The 27,031-nt window shown below is 43.0% G+C and overlaps 1 protein-coding gene across 11 annotated transcripts in view; it reads right to left on the bottom strand.

Annotated features, from left to right (window-relative positions):
- Positions 1 to 27,031, bottom strand: part of BTRC (beta-transducin repeat containing E3 ubiquitin protein ligase) — a 112,298-nt gene that overhangs the window by 73,333 nt on the left and 11,934 nt on the right. For 3 of the 11 annotated variants that reach the window (XM_085228949.1, XM_085228950.1, XM_085228947.1), the window contains exons 2-3: positions 23,176 to 23,244; positions 12,183 to 12,290 (exon numbers count right to left, since the gene is read on the bottom strand). The exons of 3 other annotated variants lie outside the window; for them this stretch is intronic. In XM_085228949.1, coding sequence (XP_085085075.1) covers positions 12,183 to 12,290; positions 23,176 to 23,244 — 177 coding nt within the window. The remainder of the gene's footprint in view (positions 1 to 12,182; positions 12,291 to 23,175; positions 23,245 to 27,031) is intronic. 5 more of the 11 variants (XM_085228954.1, XM_085228955.1, XM_085228951.1 and 2 more) reach the window with 2 other exon arrangements.

Raw genomic sequence — 27,031 nt, forward strand, 5'->3', positions numbered from 1 at the left:
TTGATACTGGAAATTCATGGCATAAAGAAGACTTTCTTATCAAATTGATTTAACTCATTAATCATTGGTTCATTAGAAACCTAAAGATGACCTAAAGATGGGGGGAGTCTCAGCATTACGAATACAGCAAATTCAGCTTAATGTTAAAATATCAGAAGCCGGTATAAATATCCAAGATCTGATAAAGAAATGTATCAAAAAGCACGAATCTGAGTCGCAGCTAAAAAACCACCACAGAAATCCAGGTGCAGGGAAGAAAGCATTTAGGGAAATTCTGAAAAGCCAGCTTTACTTCGTAGGCATTTCTCAAACAAGAACGGGAGAGAGAAAGAAAATACGGCTAATGAGAACAGCCTTCCCTGTTCCCCGGGAAGCAGCCCTGCTTAACATTTCTGTTCTGTGAATTTAAGAGAGTCAGCAGTGGTAAATTTGTTTTTAATATTCAAGCTTTCAAGCTTTGCGAGCTAGTTGGCCAATGGCCCTTTCTATTCCAGTGTTTGTTGGTGCCTTATTTACACAAGCATTACATCCGGAGAGCCTTTGAATATAATTTCACGTGGATTAAGGGAAGAACATTTGCTTCTGCTAATCAGGACATCTGGTTATTTTTGTAACTCAGACATCTGCATTAGGCAGTTCGACTTCGCCATTCCTCATAACAAGGTTAGAGCTTAAGAAGCCTTAAGGACCTCTGGCTAAATGTTATTATTTGCATTTTTCCACAGTCAGGTCTGTTTCAGAATTTCTTTTCCTAAATAGCACAGATCGATCAGCACCTTTGCAGGTATGCATGCTTTTATAGCTAGCGCTTTCCGTGCATGATTTTACAGCGTACATCTTGTACTCGGGATTTTATAGTAGTTCAAAGCCATCTACATCTTTTTAAGGAACAGAGAGCACATATTCCCAAAAAGCCTGGGTGAGAACATCCAATTAACCTTATGATGCACATAATACGGTATACTTCTGAATACGCCACCAGGCCGCTTACGTAAGAGCAGTCTCAGACCCGCTCTGAACCTTATTGTCGCGATGCTTTCGGTCGTCTCTTACCAGCAAGTCACCCTGCATACTGCTCCCACACTGCACAAAGCAGCCCTCCTCCATTTCTGTTCTTTAGGACAACCCTAACGATCTCTCCAATCTTTTAAATTCTTGCTCAAATTCTTTAAGTGGTTTCAGACGAGGCTGATTTGTCTGCAGGGCTGCCAGGTTGTGCCACACATACTTCAGGAAGACGGATTTTGCATGCAACAGAAGCTTCTTAAAGAGGAACAGAATCAATCACAGCTTGGCTCTTGCTTCTTTGTTGCTGTCATTTTGCTACATTCCTTTCACAAAAATTCATTTTCTACACTCATCTCCGGGTGCTGAAGTACTGAACGCTGAAACTACACACACTCCTGAGTTAGCAGGATTCTTCCCTCCCCTCCCACGAACCACAGCTTTTATCTTTCTTCCATCTTTGAGTAAGACGCTTTGCTGATTTTTCTCCTGTGTGTAAGGAGAAGGAAGCACAAAGCCTGATTTCATGGCTGTGGACATGAGCCAACATCCAAGAAAGGTGTCAAAAACATATTTCTAGTACTAACAAGAATCAGGACGAGCCAGCAGATCACGGGAGAATCTTTTAAAACTTTTTACTTATTAAAGTTCTCTAGATAGAGATTAACTTTCTTCCTACAATATTCATTACAGATTCATCTGCATAGGAACTGCAAAAGCTCTGAGAAATGGGTTGTAACATGGGCTAGTCTTGTTGCAGTTTTCACGTACTTCTTGAAGAAGGATTTTGTGACTTTTTACAGGACCAGCGCTGTTTCATCACTCTCACTATATAGCCCCTCACTCTCCCATCTCTGGTCATCTCCTACCTTCATTATTTTAATCTTCCCCCCACACACACACCTCCAAAGTCTCTCGTTCTGAGCTCTCCCATCAAGCAGACCAAAGCTCATCCAAGACTCCTTGCACCCCTTCCTTAGCACCCACGGCTCGCTCACTCCTACACATCTAATCCAGCCCCCCTGCCCTCACCTTGCTGCGCTGCTTCACGCTTCCCCTGGTCAGCTTATTTTTTCCCATTTTTTCACTGCAAGCAAGGAGGAAAAGATATTTAAAAAAAAAAAGTCCATCTTTGGGCAGATGTCTGCCCAAAGTCAAAATGGCACCATCAGCAAAGAAACCCCAAATCCTGCATCCTATGCAGATTTTTCAATCGCAGTTCCTCCTAAAACAGTAACTGCAAGCAGCACGCTCGTTTAAAGGGAGGGCTTTATGTCGTGAACAATGACAGCCAGGTGATCCTGCAGCCAAAGCCACTTGGCATTCCATCTGGCAGAGGTTTCAAGCACCGTTCAGGTGACACAACCCCAGCTCCCTGGCCTTCCTCAAGAAATATCAGCCACCACTGGGCAAAGCTGGTTAACTTCCAACACGCACACACTGCTATAGAATGCTGCTGAAAAAGTCAACGCTCATTATATACAACGGTGCGAGTCTAAATGTGCCCCAGCCTTCCATCTCATCGAGTAGAAATATATACACATACATATATATATATATTTTTTTTTAATAGAAAAATACACAAAGGGAAATAAGAGATCATGCACTTCATGCCTTAAGGTTTTGCTAGCCAGTAATATGGCCTTATAATAACAACTAGCACCCAAGAAAAGAAACCCGGGTGCTCCCACTTTGTCTATACCGAATTTAAATGTGCTAACAACAGTTTCTCCTGTAACATTCCAATTTAAAAGCTCACTACTTGCTTCTGTTATTACAAAATAATTCCAACGCTGAAACACCATTTTCTTGCAAGGAGGTACAAAATGTCACTGCAAATCTCACTGCCCTGGGTAAGGATGAAGAGTTGGACCTGCTATGGAGACCATCAAATCAAGCAGGTAGCCAAGCAATCAAAGAATGAAAGACAAAGGTGTATATAGCAGCGTGTCTTTGGATACCTTGGGGCTAGCAAACATTTTGTTCCTACAGGAAATTATACAGCTCTAGATCACCAGCCACTGAGATCCACTATTTGCAGCTTTTTGCTACAACACGAATGGCTTATTAAACCTACAACATATCGTTTTAGTTAACTTCTCGGTGGAGAGGGGCCAGGAAAACAAAATGTACTTAAATGCTGATTTTTTTTTCCAGGCTGAATGCCTTTCATCCAATAAGACATTCAAAGCAGTGACCCAGCAAATGGATTGAAAAAGCAATCTTCCGTCTCAGTGCCACATTATCATTCCTATTCAGTATTCTCGGTGAGATATCTCAATCAGCTGGATGTGTGTGTAAGTGACAGCGCAGCCCATTGCTGGGTTAATTAAACATTTGACTTTAACACCCTCCCCGTCATTAAGCAAATAAAAACAGATAATTCAAACTGCACTTCATCCACGGGGTACACAACATACATGTCAAAATTAAGAGAGTCCAAGGCCCTCGGGGAGTTCTACTCGGGGAGGTAATCAGTTTAAATCTTATCTGGTTTATCAATTATTCTATTGATTAAAGCAGGGTGATTATACAAAACTCCTTCTTGCCACATGGGATACATGTCAGCAAAGCAGGACAACGCAGGGAGGCTCAAAAACCATTTGAAGGAAATGCAGACAGATGAATAACCGGCTATTAGTAGATGCCAGCAATCCATAGATGGAAAACCTGATCCTTCCTTTTAAGCAAGTCCTTCCAAATTAGACTGCCGATGTTGTTACTTCATCTGCTTTCAAATCAGATCTATACGTTGAAAGGGCAACATCTCTTCATTTTAAATGGACAAGTCCTTTGCCCGCATTTGAAATGCGTTTTATTGATACTGGCCTCGGAACATAACAAAGACACCAAACACAAGAAATTATGGACTCGTAAGGGCATGATGCTTATCCATCAATGAGCTCAAAAAGCAGATGGAAAGGGCAATCTCAGGATTCGAATTCTACCACAAGCACCCACGACACAGCTGTAAGTAACATGCTATATTTTAATGATCAAAGTGTGACAGCTCAGAACTAAAACCTCGTGCTCCGGGGTTTGGGGGATTTTTTTTGCCTTGCTTCAGAGGACTGCAAAATATGAGCAACCCTAATAAAAGCACATTTTGTACATTTTTACAAGCCTTCACAAACGCAATTGCCGTACAGCAGTCCTCACTGCTCTTCTGCATTCAGCCACGGGACACAAAGCAACTCCAGTTACTGCTTTCTTGTGGTTTGCAGATGAAGAGAGGCGGACCAAAGGACCAGTTTCCAAGACCTGCTCATACCCTGTGTTTGTGGGCACAGTCCCATTCTCACACTTTCCCAGTAATACTTCACCTCAAGTTTTTTAGAATCACAGAACCATTTAGGTTGGAAAAGATCACTAAGATCACCGAGTCCAACTGCTGACTCAGTCCCACTGACCGCCTCCCTCAGTACCACATCTCCATGGTTCTCAAACACCCCCAGGGACAGTGACCCCACCACCTCCCTGGGCAGCTGTGCACCGCATCACCACTCTTTCTGAGAAGAAATCGTTCCTAATATCCAATCTGATGATATTACTCCGTTGCATCCTAAACCAGATCCTGAACTGGCCCGCACAAGGCCTTGCCTTACACGTACAAGCTGTCAGAGCTTTTAAAAACGTAACACTGCAGTCTAGGAAAGAAACAACTGAAATTTATTTCTATACGTTCCTCAAAGCAGACAATCAGCAGTAGAAAAGAGACCAGTCTTAAACCAGAGACTCTTTTTTTCCATAACATCCCTACAACCTGCTTCATCCAATCAGTACCGCCAACTCTTTGTTATTAACCTCACCGTGTCTCCATATTAAACCAGGATGGAGGCAGAAGCCGCCTTGGTCACAGCACAACAGGCCGGAGCTGCTCCCAGTGCCGTGTGGCTGCAGTCATAGAAATGTTAGGAGGGGAGAGCTGAAAGCAGGCCTGAAGTGTGCTCCTGCCCTTCACCTTCAGAAGGGGCTCACAAACCTCTCTGCACTGCGTGTGCATCCAACCTTACTTCAGCCTCTTTTCGCCTTTGGAAGCAAACGGCAAGCCTGCATTAGCATGCTGTATTTTACTCTCTCCACTAGAAATACTGAGGGTGCTATTTGTAATTGTATTCTTTTAAGAGGTTTGTTCTCTGCAGCTGTTTTCTGCTTGCAGTGTATTTTGTGTAATCAGCACATCATCATAAATACATTGGCTGTTCCCCCGAGGGAAGCTGTCACTGTTTAATTTACAGAACAACCTGGCCAATGTGAATTCTAACACTACAGCACTATGGCACGAAGTTACCACACTCAGAAAAACAGGTTTCTATGAATTTTTATATCAAAAGCTGGTCCCAGGACAATTTCAGTTCTAGAAATAGATTGTTTTTAAAAGCACTTTACACACTGGAAGGAATGGGTTCCTTCCCACTTACAGCTTCCTAAGGCAGCACTGAACTCACCCCCATCTTATTTTAAAGGTGACAACCCCCACCCCCCAACACCACAGCTCCACTGCTGAGTGTGCCAAAAGAAGGCACTGCAGGAGGTGTCCTAGGCTACCCACTTCTTTTTTAAATGAAGAACAACCCCAAGCATCAAGGTGTTACTTGTCCTCATTTCAACAAGGAAACGTACTCTGTTGCAAGGTCAAATGTTATTACCTACATCAAAAGGTTGCTGCACAGTTTATTACTCTGAAGACGCCATAGAAGTGCAAAGCATATTGCCGAAAGACAAAAAATGTATGCAGCTTTATTGGCTGAATGAAGACTTGCTTCCTTTGTTTGCTGGATATAAGGTTATATTTTGAGAGGGAATAAATCACAAGCTTTTTCTTTTTTGTAGATGGCACAGGAAAGACTGAAGGTTGATCATTCCCTATGCAGACGCATTTTAGGAAGTCCTACAATGGTGCTAAATTACATTTGAGAGCAAAACGTGAACCCCAAGTAAGTATTTGGGAACAAACAATGAGTTACTCAGCTATTTCAGCGGCAATGTCTACTAGCAGCAGTATGACTATTTGGGAAGGGATCCAAGGAGGGTGATAACCTGACTATTTTACTTATATACGTACACACACATACTTATATAGACATAAGGATATATGTACACACGAATAAATGCTAAAGAGAATCAACTAGAAACCTAAACAAATCAAAACCAATTTAACGGACAAAATTGGTTGGGAATTCTCCAAAAGCAACACACATTTTTTAAAACGTGTAAAATAGTTATCTGTTATCCCCCCTCTAAAGGGAGCTAGCTAAATTTTGGTGCAACTGAAAATGCCCAAGTTCTGGTGCATGGCAGCACTTTGCTGGTTCTCAGGAGTAATGAGAAGCCCTGTTTAATATCTCCAGACACAGGACAAGTATACGGGTGTAATAAAGAACCACGCCATCACAGAGTGTTGTTTGAGCATTTTGACAAGCACGGTTTAAGCTCTACCCAGTTTGCACAGCATTCTAGTAAATTATTTTTGTCTCTTTGAAAAGTAACAAAATCTAGGGAGCAACTGTTAGAGCAAAATAAATACTAGCTTATCTCTCATATAGTTTGTGAGACGGATGTACCAAGGAGACAAAAAGCTGCATGGAAATGGATTAATTTTTATGGACAAATAAATAATCTGGTTGAAATTGGATAAAGGGAAGGGAAGAAGAGGAAAAATGACAATAAAAAGAAAAAAGCCATGAAGTAACAAGGAGACGCCGAGCCCCCGTGCCGCGCGGCGCAGCGCCGGGCGTGGCCAGCAGGGGGCAGCACAGCCCGCACCATCGCCGCCCTGCGGCTCCCCGGCCCGGCTTCACACGCATGCGCGGTGATACGCGTTTGCTCGCACACACGCACGCACACAGGCTGGTTCTAATTCAATTAGTGCAGTCTGCAACTCCAGAAAAGAGTAATTCAATTAGTGCATTGTGCAGCTCTACAATACCTCCAAGCAGATGTTCACAATCCTTAGGAGCTGGAGCTCGCTTTAAAAATACCTGTATGCCTTCAACGCGGTGCTGCATATGCTGTTTGTCAGAGCAGCTCTCGGCACCCTGCTTCCGACGAGGGAGGGGGTAAAGGTGGGGCCGGGCGGCAGTTTGGGTCCATTTTTCAAAGCGATGAGCCTAACGAACACGGTGAGCTAAGGAGCCTGCTGCATTGTGCTCAGTGAGGTCCTCGCCGCAGGGCACAGAGCGGGGCTGCGTGGCCACAGCGTGCCCTGCACTCATCCCCTGCTCAGAACAGGATGGAGTCCAGTGCAATCAATCAATCAATAAAAATCAATGTATTCGTTTGGCTACACTTCTGCTCCTTCCCTTCCCCCCCTCTCATGCCTTTATAATTGCTCCTGCCAGGCGATGAGGAGAAACACGAGAAACCGATGCCCCACAAGGAGAAACTTTGCTTAAAAACCCAGGTGTCACATTGTGGCAGTTCAATATTTCATAGCCAATACGAGAATGTGCAACAACACTGCAACTTTAAATCTCTGCCTCTGTGTCAGTCTCTCTCCTCTCATTGTAATGCCAAAGGGAACAGCAATCAGAGTGGAGATGTTCAACGTGATAGAGGTCAGGACACCGGTGGATCAACGTACCAGAAACACGACCTTGTTTATTTTTTTCCCCGGTGTTATTGTTTACAGGGTGCTTTGCTCATGTACCTTGTGGTTCTTAGCTAAAAGATGAAATTACAGCCCAGGATGAAGCGCTCAGGCACACATCCAATTTGTGTTTCCATCTCAGAAAACAAAAAGCTTCGGAGGCCCTCGGGCTGCCATTCAAACTTGGAGAGGCTGACATTTTTAACAGCATGAACCAGAGACTGGCAGAGGGAATGATCTAATGCATTTCTGACTTGTCAATCAAAGGCCTCACCTCTGCTGTCTAATAAACAGTTGGGGGCCACCTAACTACGTCCATAAACAGGGGCGAGCTGCTGCCAGCCGGGGGTTCCACAGCCAGCCACTCCAGCTATCAGCCACCAGAATTAGGATCCAGTTGCAGGGGCTCCCTGCAAACAGCCCCCAGGCACGTTCTGTGCAGCCTCTGGGAGAGCTCGACGCAGCCTGGGCCGAGGGAACTCGCTTCTCTGGGCTGGGGGCTGCAGGCTGGACAGCCATCTCCCTCCCACCTACGCCTACCAACAGAAGTCTCCCCCAAAGCCAAACCACTTCCTTCAAATGCACTTCTTGTGAACACATTTCTGCCTACGCACGGCTTGCCCACCTCAAGACTTTGGCTTAAATATCCAGGAAAACCATAAATAATGTACTACTCTTCACACTTCCTCTGTATTTCAGGTTGGATATTAGGTAAAAATCCTTCCCAGAAGGAGTGGTCAGGCACTGGAACGGGCTGCCCAGGGAATCTCCGTCCTGGGAGGTGTTGGAGAACCACTGAGGGACGTGGTTTGGTTGGCACGGTGGGGTGGGTGGGTGGTTGGACTGGATGATCTTATTGGCCTTTTCCAGCCTTAAGGACGGACTCTATGATTCTCAGCAACAAAACATCAACCTTTATGGTAAAATGAGCAGCCTGAAGGAAGTTTACAAAGACTATTGTTTCTAATTTACTGCCTTGTTTAACAAATATTCCACTTCCTAATGGGGGGGGGGGGGGGTAGGGAGGGGAAATCAATGTAAAAATCACATGACAAACTAGTTCATTTCTTCCCCACAGATGAAAGAGGATTCTATTCCTCCATGCTGTTTACATCTTAGACATTCCTGCCTTTCTGCAAAAGTGATCTTGGTCCAAAGAAAAGGAGCAGTGGAAATCACGTTGGTACAGCAGAACCTCCTGCTTACATCAATGTGACCAGCACAGGGTGCCCATGCCTTCCTTCCTCAACCAGGACAGAGCTTTCTGCCAACAAGGAGGACACTTCACTTCTGCAAAACCAAGCTGGGTGCAGTTATTTATGATCAATTCATTAACGCAATGAAATTACAGCCCAGGATGTCCCATAAAGTTTACCATCTACACCAGAACCATATTTGTAAGGGGAGTCAGTTGGGTAAGAAGTAAGAGAGAGACTCTTAACTGTGATTAACCCAATGCATAACCTTTGACAAGAATTTAAAATTGCTCCTTAAGTGTCTTCATCCATACAATAGCCTACAGAAATAAATTCAAAGAGATACTATGATCTTCTGCAAACCTGGAAGGCTTAATGCAGTCATCCTCTTGGCGTAGCTGATGGACATAATTGTAAATCAGAATTTTCAAAGAACTGTGACTATTAAAGGCAACATAAACTGAGCACTGTAAGCATGCTTGGCAACTATTGCAAAAAGGGAAAGTCATCACCTGCAAATAAAAATGTCATGAAAACCAGTACCAGTTGGCACATCTGGAAACTTCAAAAACATGAATTTCTAGGAGAAAATACATCTCACACAAGTTTATTTTTATTAGAGGAATCTATTTGCAACCTAGTTTTCAGTTGTTCTGCAGTAAAATTTGGCATCCACAATGCTGAAAATGAAATGTCTGGCCCTTTTCTAAAACAGCCTTTAGGAGTTCGTGTTCCAATTTGCTGCCTTCTTTCACCATGATCTCTATGAAATTCAGATAGACTATCAGTTGCAAAGCCTTTTGAGATAAAAGATGTTAAGAAAACAAAAACTGTTTCTAGCTCCTTAATCCCTCATTCCTGGATTCAGCCTTAAAACCTTTCCCAGTGTGAGACGATTGACAAACAGAGCTGAGGAACCAGAAGATCCTGTTTTCACACAAGTGTCTCCAATAATAAAAGCACACAAAGAAGAAAAATGAAGTTATCTGATGTATTAACAGAATCATCTCCAAATCGACTATCTGCCAATGTTTCCCATGAGGAGTCAGCAGGGCTTCAACTGAGCTATTCAAAAAGAGCCTGTTTCCACATTTCTGTCTGAGCATCTGAAGGTAAGCATGTAAATAACCAGACAAATTCAGCAGTGACTAAGTGGCCTTCCAGATGGCACCTTCTCTTTTGCCACAAGCAAAGAACATTGATATGCTTCTCCAGTTACTACGAGCTTGCTAGGGAAAAAATGAAAAAATATGAGAAAAATTGCTGGGCTACAAGAAAAGCCTTTAATGCTTTCCTGCAGATTCAATACTAAAACAGACATGAAGAAATGATGAAATACTCCAACCTTGCAGTTTCAAGCAGGCTTCAAACCACTCCCATGTAGACCACCACACTTGAAAATGCTGAAGCCATACCTCCCATGCTCTCGTCAGACCATGCAAGTTAATGGGAATCAAAGTCCATTGAAAAACGGGCTGAAGAACGGGTGACTCACTGCTGCAGAAGCTGTTACTGGCATTTAGTTTCTCAACTGGCACTAAATGAGTTCCTCAACGTTTAGTCAGAGTGCTACAAAGACTACTAGTATACCTCTTTTGACAACAAGTGGGGCAGGCTTCCCCAATTCCCATAGTCACTAAATATCCATGGAAATGACTCATCAAATTGGCAGGAATGTGAATGCCAACAGCCCTGCTGCACTTCAAGAAGGCACTACATGGTGTATGGTTCAGCTGCTGACTCATCTGATCCTAAATATCAAGAACATGCTGTATTAGCAGAAAAGTTACTGTTCATACCCATCAGTAACATCTTGAGCTTCCCTTTCCCTTGTTAATATATGCTTATTGTGAGTAATCAAAAGTAATTCAAGTAGAAAGAAAGTCACAATGAGTTTATAAATTGTTTTCAATATACTGCTAAGGTTCTCCAAAACCTGAGCTTACAGAGATCAGAGATTTGTACAACAGCAGATAGCCCAAAAATGAGGCCCATCCGATTTAGTCAAATTATGCAAATCAGGATTAGAAGTAGGATTCTAAATTCTGCCTGTTGTCTCCAGAGTCCTCTTAGACTAATAAAAAGTCTTCTTCCCCCTCCCCCACAGAAAGCTCTGCTAAAAGCTTGCTTCAGCAAAGGAGGGCTGGCAGGACACCTTCCAGAGTCCAGCAGTGCCGCTGCTGGCTCAGCAAAAAGAGTTGCAGCAAAATGATGCAAGACACTTAAGCCTCCCCTGAGACTGAGACGATTATTTCCACAGCGCTCTCCTAGTCCTGGGAGCAGGAAGCCAAATGCAAAATAATCTCTGCATGCAATCCTTTAGAGGCAGATAAACATTCATCAAGATGATTCTGAAGTTTTCAGAAAGATTCTAGTCTGTTCATTGTCTGGTTTTGCAAGATGCTGCTGAATAAAACCCTCTGCCACAGGTTAGGACAACAAATCCTGCAGCATAAGCCTCGAAACAAACCTTTATACTACCATGAGCACGTTCCGCAGAATTACTTCTAAAGTCCCTCACTCACTGCAGTTCACACAGAACCATCTCAGAAGGAGTACATGACACAGACAGAACATCTCTGCAGCCCAGCCCCTGCTCCTCTCCGGTTTATACCCACATGCCATCATTAAATGCTTACAATAATCCTGAGAGTTCTGGTTAGGTTTCTAGCCACCAGCCTAGCAGCTGCCTCACTCTCTCCCCACGGGAGAGTGGCTGAATTCTGTAAGCTTCACTTGTCATCCAAAACACCTGAACAAATCCTGTTCTGCAGAAAGCTGTCTGATGACAGGGAAAAGCTTGAACCTCACTAACTCAGAGGCCAAAGAAAACCAGGCACCTTGATTTGCCACCTGACTGACAACTTATTTGTACAGTAATTTTCTAAAGTCAAAGTGTCCACGCTACTGCTACCAAATGTGAAGTAACCAAAGGCAGGCATCAGCTAGCACTGTGGCAATGAACCCATCCCCTCAGTCCTCCAAATGGCACACGAAAATTTAGACATGAAGGAAATCACTTTGGACTTAACAATCTTGGGGGCCTTTTCCAACCTTAATGATTCTAGGATCGAAGACTGTACAATGGATACAGTTTGCAAAACAGAATTGAGTGTAATATTTTTGACACAACTAGAAGTTGATGGAAATGATGATGGTACCAAGCCAACTCAGGCAAAATAATTAAGTTAAAGCAAAGCGATGGAAATGCCCCAGTACTGAGCCGCCCTGCATCTACACAAGATGGGTTTAAATACTGGAGGAGTTCTGAATGGCACGGGAAAGGCATACAGCATGAAGCAGAGTAAATGGAAGTAAAGCAAACAAAGAAAAGAAGCAGATGCACACAGACATGGATGGAGAGAAAAGAAGAGCGGAGAGACGGAAAGTACCTGGAAAGCTGGGAGTGCGCCAGTCCCTGGGTTATACAGGCATCGCAGCGAGGGCATGCTGTCCGCCAGGCTGGAGCAGCCCAGCCACAGAGATCTGGGCATAGAGCACTGCAGAGAAAGGACAACTATGAGATGGGACCGTATGAGACAGGATGGCACAGATTACAGGAACTTTCAAGGCGTAGCCAAACGGCATCAACACAACTGAAACGAGCCTTAAAGACTGAGACACCTTTAAGAGAACACGAACTGCTGGCGAGACTCTTCCTTCAGAGAAGCTTTACAACGGCAGAATAGCAAGAAAAAAAGGTACTACGGACCAGGAAAGAAACTTTTGATCGTTTCTCTAACACTAACGTGAGACCTTTTCTGCTAATAAAAAGTTTCTTTCCAATTAATCAGACCTCTTCCCCATCCACAGCCACATTCCAGGCACTACAAAACACAAGCAGTTCTGCAAGGGACGCAGCAAAGGAATCAACAGCTTTAAATGAAATGCTGGCAGGGAAAGAAAGGATTCATGTGTTTGGGTTTAGAAGGAGAAACCTGCAAGCCAAGGTGAACAGCAACTTGGTGATACTGTATAAGAGTTTCGTGTTTCTGCTTGCCTTGTTAGTCATAAAATAAAATACTGCTGTTACCACAAAGAGATTCTGTTTGTCAAAGCACAAATAGAAAAACAAGAGCCAAAGCAGCCAGTCAAGGAAAATGCTAGCCATTTTGTACAGTTAAAGCCACCGCCTGCCGAAACACAGGCAATTGCTTGTTCATTTAAAATCACTGCTATTAAATTTCAAGAGACACTATGATAGCTCATGCCTTTACCAGCCACACAGTTCTTGATGCCACAAGCACTGCTGCATTTGTCTAATTACTCTTAAGAAAGGAAAAAAAAAAAAAGCAAGTCTATTTTAAATGGGCATCTAGCTATGAAATCTATAGGATGTGACAGATTAGATGCTAGACATTTCTGATCCTTGCACCCTTCTTTTTTGCAACCCTTTTTTTTTTTTAAAGGGGGAGGGGAGGAAATCTGAGTGGGAAGGGCAGCTGGAATGGGTATGAAATGACAGCTGCCTTTTGAGCAACCATTTCTTGCTCTGAAGAGGGCTAGAAAATCTTGCACTGGTTTACTATGTAGGAGCAGTGCAACCCATCTTGGATTGAGCAGAACGGTGATCACCAACATACAGAATTTGGCACTCTGTAGACAGCCAGAGAAATTAACCCGATCAGCACATTCTTCGGTGCACTTTGTTGCAATTTATGCTGCTGTTCCAGAAATAGTATTGAAAGACCACTGAGGAGCATAATCTATACGAATATGCTTTCTACAAATTTATGGGACCTTAAAATAAATTCTCCATCTCATTTTCTTTTTTAAAACCTCTTCACAAAGATACTGCAACTGAAGAACTTGAGTGCTTTATGGCATTACACCTCACAAGATAATGCCCTCCCTGAAGACAAAAAAAAAAAAAAGCAGACAGTGTTGTAGCAAGCACCCAAGCCATGCTCCTGCTCTGCCATCCCAACCTCCCAGAAAACATGCACTCCCACATACAAAACCTTCCAAAGGCCAGCAATCTTCTCTGCAATGTAATGTGCATCACTCCTGCTATTAAAGCTGTTGTGATGACCAGCTTTAAAAAATGAATGAATAAATGAAATGAAGCAGACATCTACACTTTTCACCAATTTCTTAATGTGTCTGCATTGGTCATCAGTGCTCTCCAAAAACATCATGGCAACAAAAAGAGATCAACTACAACATGGTATCCCTGATGATGCAAAGCAAATTCAGTAGGTGAGCATCTTATATTTACCATTACTCATCATAGGATTCAAAAGATAAGAATAAATCCGGGGTATGGTTTTGTTTTGTGCATAAAGGTTTATCAGTGTTTCACCCCAACCACTTATTCCCTCCTCCCAGGCTGCCCCATTCCCTGTGCTCACTCAACATTTTGCCACATGACGAAGAAGAGCTGACTGTCACTGAAGTGGGTTGGCCAAATGAAGGAGCTTACTTTCAATATTTGTAGTGAGCGAAGCACAGAAAGAGAGGCAGCAAAAAAGAGGACATCTGCGTTAGCAGCAATGCTAGACTGCCTTGCCTCCAAGTTTCCACCAGACGTGACTAAAGTGAGATGGAGTCACTGCGAGCAGCAGATTGGGCACTTAGGAGGTAATGCCTTCCTCTCCAATTGCCATGCTAACAAAGGAAAATACTGAGGGCCCATTGTCCCTGCACCTGCAGAGGGTATTGTTGCTCACCCATGCACTCCCACTGCTCAGCATTATTGCAGAGCTGGGAAATACGCAGTAAATAATTACCAACACCTCAGATGACTTCTCAATCTGCTCCAGTCTATAACAAAGTCTGTATGAGCGATACAACTCTGTTACCCAGGTTAAAAAGAAGAGTGAAGTTGCACACGCAGTGGGGGAAAATGTCACCGCTGTACTTGCTGTTACCTATTGAAGGAAGCAGAGACTCTAAATTACTGCTGGTGACTGAAAGAGGCTTATTCACAAGCATGAACAAAAGGCCCCAGGTGCTTCAGGAGAAACAGCTTGCGTGTAAATCAGATGAGTGACCCAACAGAACAACTTCATTTACAGCCTGATCTCAGGAAATCTCAGCAGCCTGTCCCCATCCGCCCAGCACGCCACACGTCCGAGCTCACCACTGTGCCGTCAGCTCCACAAACGAGGGACCGGCCCTGCCTGAAAGCTGCCTGACAAAATCCTCTTCTGAACTCGACTGTGTGCCCATCGAGTCTTCAAAATAAAGACTCGGAGCACAGAGGCCGGCCCACAGCAAGGCACTGGGATGCTGATGCTGCTCACCCAACGCTGGGCAGGGTGCCTCATCCCAGCCCAGAGGTGCAAAGCTGATTCTTGATAAAAGCTAAGCATCTTTAAAAGGCATTAAGTGGCATTAGGTGGGGAACTAATTGACAAAAATCTACGCTTCCTTTTTCTCACTGGTTTTTTTTTTTTTTAAGTCCTGTTCTTTGACCTCTGAAATGTTTTCCCACTATAGAAATGCAGAGAGCAGAGTTTCAGGCTTGTTCAGCATCCGGCTGCTGGTGGAGGTTGGAGCAGCTGCTCTGCTTGTGATTAACACAGGCTTGCTGCACTTTGAATTAAAATAGGCTGAGCTGAGTGGGCAGCAACCCTGCACTGAAGGGAAGCCGTATTTTAACCTATTCAACTACTCTTGTAACTATACCGCGACAACATTTTTTACTACATCAGATGGTTTGCCACTAATAGTCTACTTTCTATTCCAATTATTTCACGTCCTAAGGACAAATCTCAATGCACATTCAATGGTGAAATTTTTACCAGCACCAAGAATTGGTTACTTTGTTTATTCCCTATTGTGTTACAAGATTACCCACTACAATTTCAGACTGTTCTTTATCAAATTTGCTCTCTTCTGGTCTTTCGGCAAATACAATATACTGCAGGTAACTAACAGAGTTTTAGTAAATTATGTTACAGGTCAGAAATGCATCACCTTCGCCTGTACAACAAAGTGCTTCTGCACGGGGAAAAACCAAAACCCTTGGACCACTGCAATTAACCACCACAGCGCACAGGAGGTGTGAAAACACAAACGCGCTGTACTAAACTCAGCGTAAACAGCAACAAAAATTGAACGCTAGTTTAAGGATATTTGCTTTATAAACACTTCAGAGATCTTAATTAGAGAGTAGCACAGCATGAATGTCTTTTAAGCACGTACCTTTTCCACACGCCGAAGGGCAACAACCTATTATGCACTGCTGAACTCTGCACTCACAATAGATTTCGATACCCAGAATGCCTTTGCTTTGCAGCCAACATAACAAGTATTTGTGCACTTCTTCACTAATCAGTGGCAAAGCCAAAATGGAAATAATTTTTTTCCCTAATTGCTGATTTTTAGGCATCTGTACTCTATACTCACTTTAGCTGCTAGCCACATCTATCTCAGTCCTTTCCTAGCTCAGAATTACTCCTCTTCTAGCACAGCATCCAGTGCTCAACTCTGAAGAAAAACCAATACTATTTCTGCTTCTCCTGGGAGATGGTAATTGAGATCCTGTTCACACAACATTTCCATTAAGGAACACAAGTAGAATATGACATGCTGACAAGATGAATGATTTAAAAACTGAGAGAAATGGGGCTTTTGCAGGTTGGCCCCACTGGTCACAATGAGGGAACTGGATAACATGGTACAGAGAGAAACAAGTACTTACTACTAAAACTGGGACAAAAGGCAAAGAAGTAGAAATTCTACTGGTCCACAGCAATAAAGGAACACTCCATACTAATCCAGCCCTGGGCTTGATATGAGGAGACAGGTCTTTCCCCGTTTCTTATTCTCATCACTGGAGAAGTGCAATATGGGATGGCAGCGAGGTACAGCTCTCCTCGAAAAGGTCTCAGAACATCGTTCCCTCATGCTCTCCGAGATCCAAACGCAGGAAGTACTCCTTAGGAATGCTGATCCTATACCATGCTTCATCACATCAACGCTCAGATGTTAGGAGGATTTTTAACAGCTACAATTATTTAAAAGGCCCTGCAAAAAGCAGAAGAAAGCCCCAAACTCTTCACTCCCACTCAGCTCCTCTTAGTACTTTTTTTGGCCACGTATTTAACTAAGCCGATGCCAAAAATACAATACATCACTTTCACGTTGTGTCAGTGTGCACTATTCCTGTCACCACAGAATGCAAATACATTGTATGAAACGTATCAGAGAAGGCAGCTGCTATTTACATTACAAATGCTGGTGTCATGAAATCTAACCCCAGGAACGTGCTTCTTGCTAAAGTCATTTTGGCTCATTTCTTTGCTGGGCTTTTCAACCTCCCACAGATACTTATGGGATCTTGTATGTTTCCCCTCTGCCGTTCAGATAGGTATTAGTTCAATTAAACACATGATATAGATAGAAAAAAGGAAGAAAAAAAAAAGCACCTCCTATTTGCAATTTTAAAAGCCTGCCAAACACATTCTATTTTTTAGCTTGATTAGCACTTGATCCTATGGGCTAAGTTCTATGATATAACTTCAAAAAAAAAAAAAAAAACACCTTTTATTTTATTTTAGTAGATTTTTGTGGGTCTTCACTTTTTTCCTTTCTTCCCCCTATCCAAACAGTGGATACAAGGCACAGTAACTACGTAATTACACGAGAGAGCCACCCGGCTTCCAGAGGAGCCATTTCAGTGAATTGTGTAAATAATATGCCTTTAAACCCCCTCAACAGATGAATACAGATTCACCAGTTGTGGAGCAGTTATATACCTGAGAGACAAAAATACCCATTTAAAAAAAAAAAATTCCTGCCTAACTCTGTGATTCTGTGATTCTAATTATGAACTTACCAAAGAGACCAGCATGGCTCAGAGCAAATTAATACTTTTATAACTTTTGGAGAAAGTTCTTTTTGTATTTTTTTTTTCCAGTTGAAAATAAGAAAAAGACATGAAAAGCTGTGAGCCTTGATTAAGCCAAAAACAGCTGCCAAAAACAAAGTTCACACACCTCACACCCCAGGTCCCCGTTCCCTGCACATGAGATAGTTCTGACTGCCTTTGTCACTGCCTTCATGGTGGTTTTTCCACAGTAAGAAGATGAAGTTATAAACCAAAAGGAACTGCAGAACCCCTTTAGCACGGCCCATGCCTCCATGAGCCCCCCAGCACTTCCAGCTGGAAGATGCTGCACCACACCTGTGCTGGGCAATGCGTGTTTGCTGTCACAACCAGTGCTTCCAACAATTTCTCAGCTTCTGCCGCACGCAAATATTTTGGTCACGTTTCCACAAATACGTACAGGGACTGTCCGAAGTGGGCTGCGTTCCTGTATTGTTGTAATAAGCCACTGAGCCATTTACGGGACCTTGAAGCATTTCACTAACTGCAAGCAACCCAATTCCTCACTTTCAGAAGACTGAAGATGTGCTCCTGGAACACTGCAGGATCGCTCCTTAGAACAAGGAGATCTCACAAACCAGATGGTGAAACACATTGGCACGGCTCAAGCATAGCATTCTTGCCATGCCCCAAACACCTCAAGTATCAGACTCACACCTGCACACACCACTGAATTCAGTGTGGAGGTTTCCCCACTCACGCTGTGGCTCTGGGCTCAGTGCATTCTGCAAGCTCTGCAGAGCACGAGCAGCTCACAGCACTGGGAAGGATCCCTTTGCCTTTAGCCTCCCACTTCTCATATAATTGTGCAGTAAATTTCCCTGAATATACATATTATGCAAACTCTTCTCTAATTTTCTGCTAACTCCCTCGCTTACAGTAACTTTTTACAAGAAACTCCAGCTCACTAACTACTCTTAAATATCAAATATATGGGATGTAGAAAAGAGTTTACATATTCAGATTATCCAAATATTTTCTTACCTGAACAGGATCTGGGAGGATCAAATCATGGTTTTTAGGAAAATGTTTGTGAAGAAATGTTTTCCCCAAGGAGCGGTTACTGGTTTTGTTGAGGCTCTGGGATTCAAGAGCAACAGAACTTACTTGCCCCAGAGAGGAGCTTGCTTCCCAGCTAGGAGGTGTGCGAGATCCTCAGCTGCCAAGTGCTAGAGGGAATTCACGTAGATCATATCTGAACCAGACAATACTGATGTTTTCATAATTACAGCTCTTTAATCCGTGAAGCTGATATATATATATAAACTAGTGCACCTGCAAAGCTTTGAATCAGATGCCATACCCTTCTTGGAGGAGTGGAACAGGCACAGACTTGCGTGTGCTTCTTTGAGCAACAAGCGCGTTCTTAAAAGTGAGACCTACCCAAATGCACTGAAACCAATCCCAGCAAGGTCTAAAGTTTAACAGCTATACAAAAGCTGACAGTGGAGATGCTCTTGGTCCAATTAGAGTAGAAAAAGTTGCTGTTAGGCAACATCACGTCCGAAACCTGATTTTGTCACCACTTCGAACAATTTAAAATCACACTATGCCACAAGACACGGGAGAGGATGAGACAGCCTGAGGTTCAGCAAACTCAAAAACCCAATTCTTGGACCGTGTTCTCTGCATGAGCTTGGGTAACAAGGAGCAGGGCACCTCAGCTCCACGCCTGCCCATTTGAGAGGTGTCACAGACCTGGGCTCGTTCTGGCTCTGAAACACAAGCACCACAAACTCATACAGCAGGGAGTTGAGCGGAAGGCAGTGACAGCAAATCACTGCCTTTGTGACAAAAAGCTGAAAGAGCCACAACACCAACTGCTTAACCAGCACTGAACCTGGACACCTACGAGGTTAAAAAGAAAAAAAAAAATCCCCCAAACCAACTCTAAGATTGAATGGAAGCCTCCCCATCTTGGGACACTTCCATCAGCCAGGTCTGTAGTTCCCCCTCAAAACACGCAGAGAAGAATCCTATGCTGGTGGAGAGATGGAAAAAATGGGAGTTTGATAGATTTTTTTCCTCCACCCATGGTTTCGCATAATTCTTTAGAATCTCTGACAATTACTGCTATGTTATGCACACATCACATTCCCCTTCTCAAAACGCTCCCGTCTACGCGGCGCTTGGCACTCTCCAAGTACTATCAGAATGCCAAGCATTAATTAGGAAATGCAGAAAGCAAATGTGCTCCTACTTCCCACCCAAGGGATTATTATCTGAATCATAAACAGCACACGGAACCATCAGAACCAGAATACACACCTTTGAAGTTACAGAGGAGACAAATGACAGAACTACCGAAAGAAAATATTTCCAGCCATTGCATGTTTTTAAACTGCAATAATCCTGTTTTCACCCCGGTCCTGGTTTTACACTGTTTTCTGGCTGACGTGACTGAAACACAGCCTGTTAATATCTTAGGTGCCCTGTTTGATTATAGCGGCCTTTGCAGGTCCCAATCCAGCAAAGGTAGCACCAAGAATTTCCAGCATAAAACACATTTATAAGTTTATAACTTGGCTCTAAAAATTCTACTCCAAAAGACAGCGGGAGGCAGAAGGTCTCAGATGAATGCATTATATTATGTATCTTAGGTGATGCGTACTTGCTCACAACAATATGTGAGGGAAGGCATTCTCTTTCACAAGTCACTTAAAATGATGCTTTAAAATTCCTCATTTATGTAATCAAAATAATGTTTTGTAAGTGTTTCAGCTAATTAAGAGCCTAATTTGCCCAATTTCATACTTCAGCTTAAACCACAGAAGGCATCAATATAATATAGAATTGGATTGTCATGTCTTATTGATCGAGTCCCAGACAAAAATCCCCCCTCCCCTCAGAAGTCAATTGCAGCTTGTCTTCACAGGGTCAGCATCTCAGTGATGGGATGTTACGGGCTGCCAGCAGCACAACGCTGCCGTTTGAAGACAGGATTAAATGAAGCTCAAGGCTGAAAAAATAACTGTAGGTTCACCTTTTTGTAAGGGATAAACTCGCAGCAAGCTGCTGGAGTAAAAGGAGCTCTCCAGGTTCCTTAAAACCCCTTTCTTAAAGCAACACACGTTGCTGGCCGTCAGTACTGTGCTTCCTCTAGCCCACGTATGAGCACAACGCAGCTCTGCACTGCAGCACAGCAACATTAAATATAAAAAGCTGCCATTAAAGGGCAGAGGGTAACGACATCAGTGTGGGCGACCCATGCTCAGGTACTGTTCAACTATTATCTCCTATTTAAGCAGGCTGAGAATACGCAAATCCAGCCAGAACTGTTTTTAGATAAAATTGTCAGTTTTATGGATATTTATAGTACACGTCCAGTCTTGCAGAACTCCATCTTCCTCCACCTCGTCTGTAATACAAGCTGCTTTTAGCCCACATTAATACATTGTGTTACTGGGATACTTCTCATATTCTGTACAAGCCAGGCAGCAGATCGATACTCAGCTATGCAGAGGAAAAAAAAAATCATTACATTAGAATCCTGTTAAAAACACAAACAGACACCAGAGGAGATAAGCCTGATGCATAGACACCATTCCACCTGCATGCATATGTAGATTACTGCTTTTAAATAAACCAAAGTGGTTTTCTTTCCAATACATGCTTTTAGGACTCTTATAGGTAGGGCCTTTGCATGCATCTCCTAAACCAAATCATTCTGACCTCAAAAATTCTAAGCTTATCAGAGCTCCTCCTTTTGATCAAAAATTGCCACGCTTTGTACCAACTCCCTTACCCATATACTTCCTGCAGTGAAATCACAGCACTGAAATTAGAATAGTAGAGCTATTTCCAAGACAGCATCTGCTCGTGACACAAGCTCAGGTTTATAACTTTTGCTGGATCAAGGAGGAGTAAGGATATTTAAGTTAAAGGCTTTAGAACCAATAACAGTAAACAAAATCAAAAGGAAAGCAGCTACACAGAAAAGTATAAGGAATGTGTAAGTTCTTTTATTATTTCAGACTGTCTAATGTGAAGATTTGAGTATTTTGTTTTGTTAGTTTTTTTTTTCCCTGAGCATTTTTCAGAGGCAAAAATGCATATTTCCCACCTGCATCAGAGCACTGGTAACATAACATAGTAAGAACAGATGCAGGTCTGTTTGTCTTTGAATTAAAAGCCAGAAGAGCACACAACCCTCTCTCTATTGTTCTCCCAGCCTACCACATAAGAACTGACGCCATGCCCCACAGGTCAACAAACTTGAGTTCTGAGAGACATTAATTGCAGAACTGGGATCCCTCCGAGACGCCGCGCCTCCAACTCAGCAAAGCTGAAATCAGGAAGGCATTGGCTGCAGTGTCCCAGCCGACCTTCAGCAACGTGGGACTTCCAGGCAGAGGGAAGCTCCAAACCACTTCACCTCTGGGGTACATCTCTCAGCCAAAGCAATGGTTTGCAAACATAGCATGGGATTCAACGCCCAACCTTCTGTAAGCGTCCCAGCTCTTCTCAGCTTCCGAGAAGTCAACATAAGCTGACGGCAGCAAGCAACTTGCACAAACAAGTTACCATTGGTACTTGGAGGAGAGAAGGCTGGAGAGAGCCGGAGCCGTCCTGTTAGCACCTGCAATGAAACTCTTGTGCTTTAAGGCTTAATGCTGCTGTTGTTCCTAATCCTCTCCCACCCCACACAGGTGACTTGTCTCTTTGTTTCTGCCGGGCTCACAGCACCACAGATCCTTTCACTGCCACTTTTCATCATTTCCACAACTCCAGTTGCCACGACAACAGGATGCAGCTTCTCTGTGCTGTTTTCATATTTCCCGTTGTTGTTGCCATAACAACACAACCGTTCTGGCTTTCTACAACACCAGCAACTTTAAGCTGTGTGTTCCAAAGGACGCCAGCTTCTCTTGTGAAGATCCACATATGATGGAGAGATTGATACGAGCAATTTGTAAATTAAGCTCTTTTTTTTTTCTGAAGGGGGATTTTTCACTCACAGAAGTGAAAAAGCTGACAGCAATCGCTCGCGGCAGACTGCTGAGACATCTAAAGGCTGGCCTTTAATAACAGCAGAGCAATATAGAGCTGGGCCGCTCCTGAGCAGGGAGTCCCCGCAGTGTCAGACTGTGTCAAACAGCACAATTGGTATGTGATGTGAGCCAGTGTCCGTGCTTGTTCCAGCCAGGCAGATCTGAATGGTGCTAGATGCAATCCTCTCGTGTTTTAACCCATTGGCCTCCCCATTATTACCAGCACCACCGCCGTGCAGCTTTGTGTTTGAAGGCCTGTTTTAATTCTGTAATTTGAGCTGTTGCTGCAGATTTCTTTTCCAACTCTGACCCTTTTTGCTTTCAGGTGACTGCTTTTTGAACTCTTATTTACAGGAGGTGCACATTCATGAGACCGGTGAGGAAATGTTATACAAACACAGCATGCACAAACACAAAACAGTGATGGCTATGAAGGGTATCAGCTAACATGGCACCATAACTTCATTATACCCTCATTTATGTACTTCACTAATGAGACAAGCACAGGTGTCCAACACAGTCCCTCACATGAGATGAATAACAATAATACGGTCCAACCTGCTTTAGCCATGCTTGGTATCCAGAAGATATAAGTTGGAATCCATCTTTTGGCATGTGTATTCGGGGCTAGGAGAGAATAGACATAAAGAGAGACCTCCTTTTACACCGGGACCTAGCTAACCTACATCTAAATTCTGGAGCATTTTAAACAACGCAGATTTTTTAAAGCCACATATGACAGTTTGGTTCCCATGTTACCTCTTGTTTGCTGCCTCAAGTAACAGCTGCTTTAGCAACACTTTCCTAACAAATTCACCACTATTTCATTTATCTATTTACTTATTTTTAAACCATTTCCACCGTTTTACATTTCAGCTCAGTGTATATAGGTATTTCTTTTAATTCCCCCAGAAATGCACCTGGATAAGCACAACCTATTGTGGATGTAGTATTAGCACCTGATAGACATCATTAATGCTTTGGCCACTTCGTAACACTACATGGTATGGAAACAGCAGTCAGGCTGTGAGAGTGTCCTTAGTGCCACTACCTTCAACATGGTCAGACAACACTGGACAACGTGCAGATTATGGAACAGCTCTGAAAGGTGCAGCCTCAGCATGGACTATCAAAACTACACTCACGTGCTGTCAGAAATTATGATTCAAACTGATGGACAAATGTAACCTCTTCCCCCATTTATTGATTCTACACCTTAGCAGGTTGAGGGCAAAGCAAGACACCCAATTGCCCTGGAAGTACAAAACAAAAAGCATAATTTACAACTTAAAAAAACAACAACAACAACAAATTAAGCTTTCCCTAACATAATATTCCCTGACATAATGTTCAAACCCCCTCCCCAACCAAAAAAAGGGGGATGCTTAGGAATTAAAAGCACCAGGACCAGGCAGGACATGCTCAGACACCAAATCCCCCACCTTTCTTACTCTTGGCAATTATTTCACAATCCCTTTTCTTAATTCATGGTAGTTCCCCTCCAAACAAACAGATCCATGTCCCCACCGCTCCTTCTGGAAGGCTGCAAAAATCTCTCATTTTCAGAACAGATCTATTCAAGATGAGTTTAACTCCACCTGCCCTTGCGTCTGTACAATGTATTTAGTTTGTACAAACTGTGCCCACAAACACTGAAAATAAGAATTGTTAGAGAGGAAAAACGTGTGACCACTGAATGCTGAACATTCACAGCTATGGGCGGGCAGCTGATCAGCCTGGGAATTTGAAATAAAAACATGAACTGGAACATACGAAAGTCTTGCCTCCCAAGAAAAGTACAGATATAGATCTCAAAACACACTTTGATTTGCTTCTCCCCAGTTCAAATTTAAATTCTCATAAATCTTTCAAAACAGTAGGAAGATTATGCCCTGGTGTCCTAGCCAGGAACCTGAGTTAAAGCTGAATTTCAATAACCACCACTGAGCTGATAAATTAGAGTCAAGTACATCCTGGTTATGGCACCCACCCGCTGAGTGGACTTGCAGTGCCTAACGCATCAACAAAGTTGTTTTAGGGGACCGCTAGCACAGCTAGAAGCATCCTAATCCTTAGTTCAGCACTGACTTCATGGGTGGTTAGTCTCTCTACTGCTGTAAAATGAGGACAACACTTACTTAACCCACCTCACAGGTTTGCTGGGAGGAGCTGCTGACATTTCTACGTGCCTTGAAAATGGAAGAAACTATAGTGAGTGTGACATATCTAGCAAGACCCCCACAGAAAGCCATGCTTTACATCTGGCTCAAGTGCTCCAGTTGCTCTGTAGAAGTTGCACAGCATGGTACCCCCTATCTAGAAAGAATTCAAGGGAAAAAAAAAAGCCTTCATAAACAAGCAGAAATAAAAAGCTTTTGGTTAAATCCCAGTGTCAGGAGTAAAGAGACCTGAACACCAGTCTGGGACCTGCCCAGGTTCACCCCACATATTTGGGGAAAACTGCCTTTCTTCTTCCCCCACTTCAGCCACCTAGCCTGGAAATTAGAGGATAACAGCAAAGCTTTCTCTTAGGACCGGCAGGCTGCTTAACGTCTGTAAAGCCCATCAGCCTGGAGTAGTTTGAGTAATTGATTTAAGAATGATTTAAACCATTTAATTTGAAGATCCCAGCCCTGTAAACATGCAAGTAAATTAACAAATCTTTTGCCATTAACAGGATTACTCGCATGCAGAAGTGCCTGCAACAACAAAGATAACATCGCACTTACACAACTCCTACTAACACCAGTTCCTTCCAATGTCAGCGCCTGAGCATTAGCCATAAGAGCAATCAGGACTTTCAGCAGATCAGCACTTATTGTAAACTCTGTTTTTCAACACTGGCCAGTTAAATACACTAACAGGAGAAACTAAGGCCCATTGCCATGCCTGCAAAACCCCCTCCCCGCAGCATGTCTCCTCTACATTTGATAAGCTTATCCTCATCCAGAGAAGGAATTGTGCAGAAGAGTAGCAATTAGTAGTGCAAGGTGTGTCACTGCCTGTATGCTGCTGCCTGGAATGGGACACGTGCCCAAGTGAGCCTCCATTCACATCAAATGCAATTACTGATGGAAAAGTGTAACTTTATTAAAAGATCTGGAGTTGATTTATCAGCACATAATTCAAACACCCTCCTCATTGGCTAAACTTCATTTTACAACCAGCCTCCCAAATTCTGAACTTCTGCAGCCTTTCTACAGGCACACTGTAAACGACCCCAGGAATGCCTTCTTTGGCACAAACAAATAAGTGCACCTGGTTAAAGCTTTCCAAATTTCTGTATCCCAGTGACAGCAGATACACAACTGTGAATGACAACAGAAACCCACGTTATCAGTCAATACAAAAAAAACAAAACCTGCCCCTCCTCCCTTCCAAGCCTCTACAAGATCCAGAATGCTGGCAACTATCTTGCTGGAAAGTTGTGCTATTTTATCAATCAACTGTACAATCCTCCATGGTTACAATCCATTCAAGGCAGTTCTATCAACAACACAATTGCCCAGCAAGATCTACTCATTTTTGGATTTTCATGAGCACACACTGTTTATGCTCATGATTACAGTACCATAAGAAATTTTTTTTTTTTCTTAGCATCTGCTCCAGCATTTTCCACAACGAGATGCCGGGTTGCTGGGGTCAGTTTGCTCTTTTTCAGTACTCACTTCCAGAGGAAGGCGATCACAGGGTAACTTGCAAAGCACTCTAACTGCTACTGCTCTGATCTTTTTTTCTTCAACACTTAACTGGCATTATTCCTTTAGCCATCTCCTCTTCCATTTTTAATCCATTTGATTTCTGCAGTCCCCAGCAAGGCCTAGAACAATAGAATGATTTCTGAGAACAAGTCAGTGAGAAAAATTCAGTGGTACCTCTTTCCTTCCCGACAAAGGCTGATTTCTAGAGGACATTTAATTACAGGCCTGAGTTCCTATTTTCTAGACCTAAACACAACCCCTGAAGGCTTACAATATTTGAGTCACAGCTGGAGCTTTGGTTACTATACAGTTTAAATATCAGCCTCTTTACTGTGCAATTTGTTTTGAAAATCAAATCAGATGCCGTGTCATAAACAAGTGCTAATTAAGTGCTGAGCGGAAATTGGGCTTTTTTGTGCAAGAAGGGTTCTTAAATATCTGCATCTTCACTTCCACGAGAAAGGATAAATATGTCAGTATGATAATTATAAAGTGAAACCTACTCTGTTACTGGCAAGGCAGTACTGCTACCTCTCCATTTTATCTGCTTACATGCAAGAAGATATAGAGGGAAAGACAGGACGTGTATGAAATATACATATGCACTAAGGATTTTATTAATCTGATCATATAACCCATAATGCTTCCCTTTCCCTCAGAGAGGACACTGACTCTGGGTTTCCATCACATACCATTCAAACAGGCAAGCTAAA

The sequence above is a fragment of the Meleagris gallopavo genome, chromosome 8 (assembly GCF_905368555.1).
Source record: "Meleagris gallopavo chromosome 8, MGAL_WU_HG_1.1, whole genome shotgun sequence".
Classification (NCBI taxonomy): Eukaryota; Metazoa; Chordata; class Aves; order Galliformes; family Phasianidae; genus Meleagris; species Meleagris gallopavo.